The 4,149-nt window shown below is 54.1% G+C and overlaps 1 protein-coding gene across 1 annotated transcript; it reads right to left on the reverse strand.

The window, feature by feature from the left end:
• Window positions 1-236: 236 nt before the first annotated feature.
• On the reverse strand, window positions 237-4,149 carry LOC137669454 (uncharacterized). The gene is made up of 7 exons (XM_068411555.1): window positions 4,077-4,149; window positions 3,413-3,697; window positions 2,524-2,793; window positions 2,294-2,347; window positions 1,811-1,915; window positions 1,284-1,330; window positions 237-983 (listed from the first exon to the last, which is right to left on the reverse strand). The coding sequence occupies exons 1-7, from the start codon at window positions 4,135-4,137 to the stop codon at window positions 801-803; spliced, it is 1,005 nt and encodes a 334-aa protein (XP_068267656.1). The 5' UTR covers window positions 4,138-4,149; the 3' UTR covers window positions 237-800.

Consider the following 4,149-nt stretch of genomic DNA (forward strand, 5'->3'; position numbering starts at 1 on the left):
GAGCTCCACCGCCACCGCTTTGGGGATGTCTCCCATGGGTAGCTGCTCTGAAACTGGACTGAGTGGTGAAACCAGAAAGTCTCCAGGGCTTGGTGACTATTCCCACTGGACTTCAGCTGGGTCGCCATCACCAGTACAGAACTGGAAACACTGAGGGTGAAAACATCACGTTTTATTTCCTTTTTTTTTTTTTGTTCCAGATTACAGGAAAGCTCTACATGCCTGGGGACACCCGTCCACTCTTGCTAGGAAGCAGCTCCACACAGATCACTGCAGCAGCACCCACGTAGCACCTCCGCGAAGCAAACGATGCCTTTCCATCCTGCTCCTTGTGTTTCCAGCAAGTGAACCAGAGCAAGGTCAACCCACACCACAGCAGGTGCCTGCTCCAGACAATTGCTCCAGGACTTTTCCAGCACCAAGAGGAGCTTCTTATGGCCACCCCACCCAGCATGTGGACACCAAGTGCTTCCTGGACCATGGTGGCCACGCGGTCTATGGTGACATTGCTGAAACAGAGCAAGTCTCTAGAAGAGCCCGTTGGTGACCAGAGGCCGTGAAAGGAGTTGCTGAGGCTTGGCAGTGCTTGGGGCTGCAGGAAGGCAAGGGGAAAACCATCTGGAAGAGCCCTGTCCTCACCACAAGGGATGGCTTCTTCCAGGGGAACATAAAACATAGTGGTGCAGCCATTTGTGACTAAATAGGTGGCTTTGGTCGCCAAGATTGCACTTCTGTACAAGCTAACACCTACTTTTTGGGGATGATGACCCTGGAACAAGCTGCTCATCCCTCCCTTCCCCTCATTTGCCCTCTTCCTCGGGGGAGGCATCCACCCCCGCGTTGGCAGCGCCGGCATCCTGGTCGCTCTGCTTTTGTTGCGATGGTTTGATCTCAGTGTAAACGATGTCGGAGGAGGAGGGTTTTGTCCCCTTCTGTTCAAACTTCAGGTTGACGTAGGTCAGGTTCTCAGTCCCTGGGGCTGCCTGCAGGGGAGACAGCAATGAGTAGAGCCCTGGCTTTGCCTTCTGCATCTCCCCCACTAATATTTTTCCACTGGCACAACTATTTGCACTGCCCAAGCATTACCCAGCCTGCTCAGAGGTGCCACCTATTCAGAAGCTCGTAAGCCCCTATTTAATAGGAATTAATAAGTGTTTAGGACCATGTTTTCAGAAAGCAAAGCTGATTTTACTCTGAAATCCTTTAAATGGGTAATCAACAGCCACTGTTTTTTTTTTCACAGGGAGAAGGAAACGATATGGGCGAAGCCCTCCCTGGCTTACCGTGCTGAGCTGATTCCCCTCTGCCACTTGCCTGCTTGTGAACGTCCCTGGAAAAGGAAATTAGCTCAAATAGTAGTTAAAATAATGGTAACAATCATTATTTTAAATGAAGAAAACATCTGCATTGGTCCTGCTTTTGCTGCAGGAGAGGATGGGGCTCTGCGGCTGGCTGGCTCTGAAGATGGCCAAGGGACAGGAGGATTTAGAAGCTCTTGGAGGGGCTGGAGAAGAGCTCTGAGGTGAATGCTTCTGGAAATGTGGCGATGTGCAAGACCTGTTTCACTTGCAGCCATGGCTTGTACCATAACCAGGCTCTCACCAGCAACTGGCCAGGGGGAAGGGAGAGGGTGAACCTTCTCCCCACGCCGGGACAGCATGTCCAGGAAGAGAGACTCGTGCAGGGAACACCAAGTGAGCAGGGGCAGTAGGATATTGAAGATGGACATCTCCCAAGCCTGGGCTTGTCCAGAGCAGCAGGTGAGGAGGCTCCCCCAGCAGACGGAGGCTCGGCGTGGGCTCAGCCTTACCTTTTCCGCTCCTTCCGCACCGCCACAGCAGAAAGCCAATTACCGGCATGTAAAGAGCCGTCCCGATCACTAAGCCGAAGATGATACACAGGGGGAAGTCCAGTCCTGCACACACAACCACCAGAGAGGCTCTCATGAGCCGCTGTCCCACCGTGCAGGGACGCATGCTGCCTTTGCCTCTTTTTTGGGGGTGTTCTTTTCCCAGTTTGGGCTTCCAGACCCCGAAGCACCCACAGCCCTGGGGTGCTGACAAAATCTTCTGGGGAACAGTCTCCAAAAACTCATCCGACCTCAGCCAGGGGGGTGGTCAGAGCATCAGAGCCCCTTCCCAGTGTCACAGCATCTGATCTGCTAGTTTTCCAGTGGCTCCCACCCACTCACAGGAAAACATCAGGGTGTATTTCCCCCCATTACTACTCCTCTTTCTCCCTGAGGATTCCTCCTGCTCCCCACCCTTGCAGCCATGGGGCTGTGGGGACTCACCTGTCCAGGTCTCCTTCTCGGTGGCATTGGTCTGAGGTGCCACAGGGCTACAGCCTGGAAGACAGAAACACAAGTGAGAGACTGCCCAGAGGCAGAGGACACCCAACTCCCTGCTGCCCAGGATGCTTTTGGGGGAAATGGCACGCGGGGGTACCAGGGGGGAGCGTTCATAATAGCATCCTTCTCTGCCCACTCATCAACCCCATGACAATGGAAGCGGTGACACTTACTGGGAACTGTCCCTTGAGTGACATTTCCAGTGTCTGGCAAGTTTGTCCTTGTGATGAACACCCTACACCCACAGATTGTCGTGTCGGCTGCACGTGCACCGGGGCTGGTGGGATTGGTACAGTTTTCTTCCAGAGCTGTGATGTTGGTTTGATTCCCCACCTCCAGATCTCCAAATTTGTACCACTTCACATGTACCACGAGATTCTCTGACCAAATATTGAACCTGCACTCCACGGTGGTGACTGACTTTTCTGGCTGGAGGACTATCCCTGGAGGAAACAAAAATATAAGTGAAATATAAGTCATATATATGACCTTGTAGGGGACGTATCCCCCTGGCACGTGTTGCTCATGGAGGACACGGTGAAGTAACTGTCCTTTCCTCCAGCAGCTGATGCTCTTTTCCAAATCCAGCTGCTAAACGTTCCTCAACACTGAACGTTGAACTGTTGCACGTTGATTCGTGCCACCCGATGCTGTGTGGCACACAAGCATTTCTCTGGCTCAGAAAGGATGGAAAACTGGGGAGGAGCAGAGGGAAGACACCTCCTCCTCCCCCTGCAACCTAGGCAGAAGGGTCTTCTGGCACCTAAGCAGGACATGCCACCGAGGCCACAGGCTCAGGCTCCATCATCTCATGGAGTGTGAGGTGGGACTGCGGGGCTAGCTGTGGGGAAATGGTCAGCCCTAGGGAAGCAAAGAAAATGTAGTAGACCCCCCCCACAGCCTCTCTGGCTTCATCCCATCCCCTAATTCTCACTCTGGAGTACTTGAGAATCACCATGTCACACCTTCTCAGCAGAGTCCTCCCTCTCTTCCCTCTCTCCTCTCCCTTCCTCAGTCCTTTCTCTCCACTCCCGTGGGTGTTGGTGGGCTTGTGTCTCTTACCATGATGGTTGAGTTCATATCCCAACCTGGGCGTCTCCCTTGGGGTCTCCATCCTGCACACGTACGATCCTGTATGTGCTTCGTTCACACCGGTGAAGATGAGCTGGGCAGAATCCTCGTTTATCTCCACACCACCTTCGTTGTGCTTTTCTCCGCCGTTTTGGGTGGTATTAAACCACGTCACGTTTCTGGCGGTGCTGCTCGAGCCTGTCTGGAGCAGGCACTCCAAGATGAGATCCAACCCTACCGACACATCGATCATGGCTGGAACCTGGCAAGCGAGTCCTGCCAAAAAAAACAAACCACCATGGAGGGCTGGGTTTGTGTAAGGACTACCTGCATCCTCCACGTGAAGCTGACCCCCTTTGCAGTCATCAGGCTTAGAAGCATCTCTGTTTCCTTCCCCGCCCCAACTGTTTTCTCTCCCTGCTGCTGAAGGCAATGCTGGTTCAAACCCCCAGAGCCTGAAATTGGGTCCCCATGGGCAGTGCCTGCAGCCTGGGACCTCTCTGCGAGGCACATGGCGAGGTGCTGGGGCAGAAGCAGGGGGTTAAACGCTGCAAGAGGAGAGGAAAAAGCAGGAGCAGCCACATCCCAAACCTCCTGAAGGCGCACGCGAAGACGGAAGAGTTCAGAGCAGAGGCGAGGGCATGGTGGGACTCACCGGCGGGCAGCCAGGCGAGGAGCAGCAGGGGCAGAAAGCCACCGGCCAGCCAGACCTCCATGCCGCCCTCCTG

This window comes from Nyctibius grandis, chromosome 12 (genome assembly GCF_013368605.1).
Source record: "Nyctibius grandis isolate bNycGra1 chromosome 12, bNycGra1.pri, whole genome shotgun sequence".
NCBI lineage: Eukaryota > Metazoa > Chordata > Aves > Nyctibiiformes > Nyctibiidae > Nyctibius > Nyctibius grandis.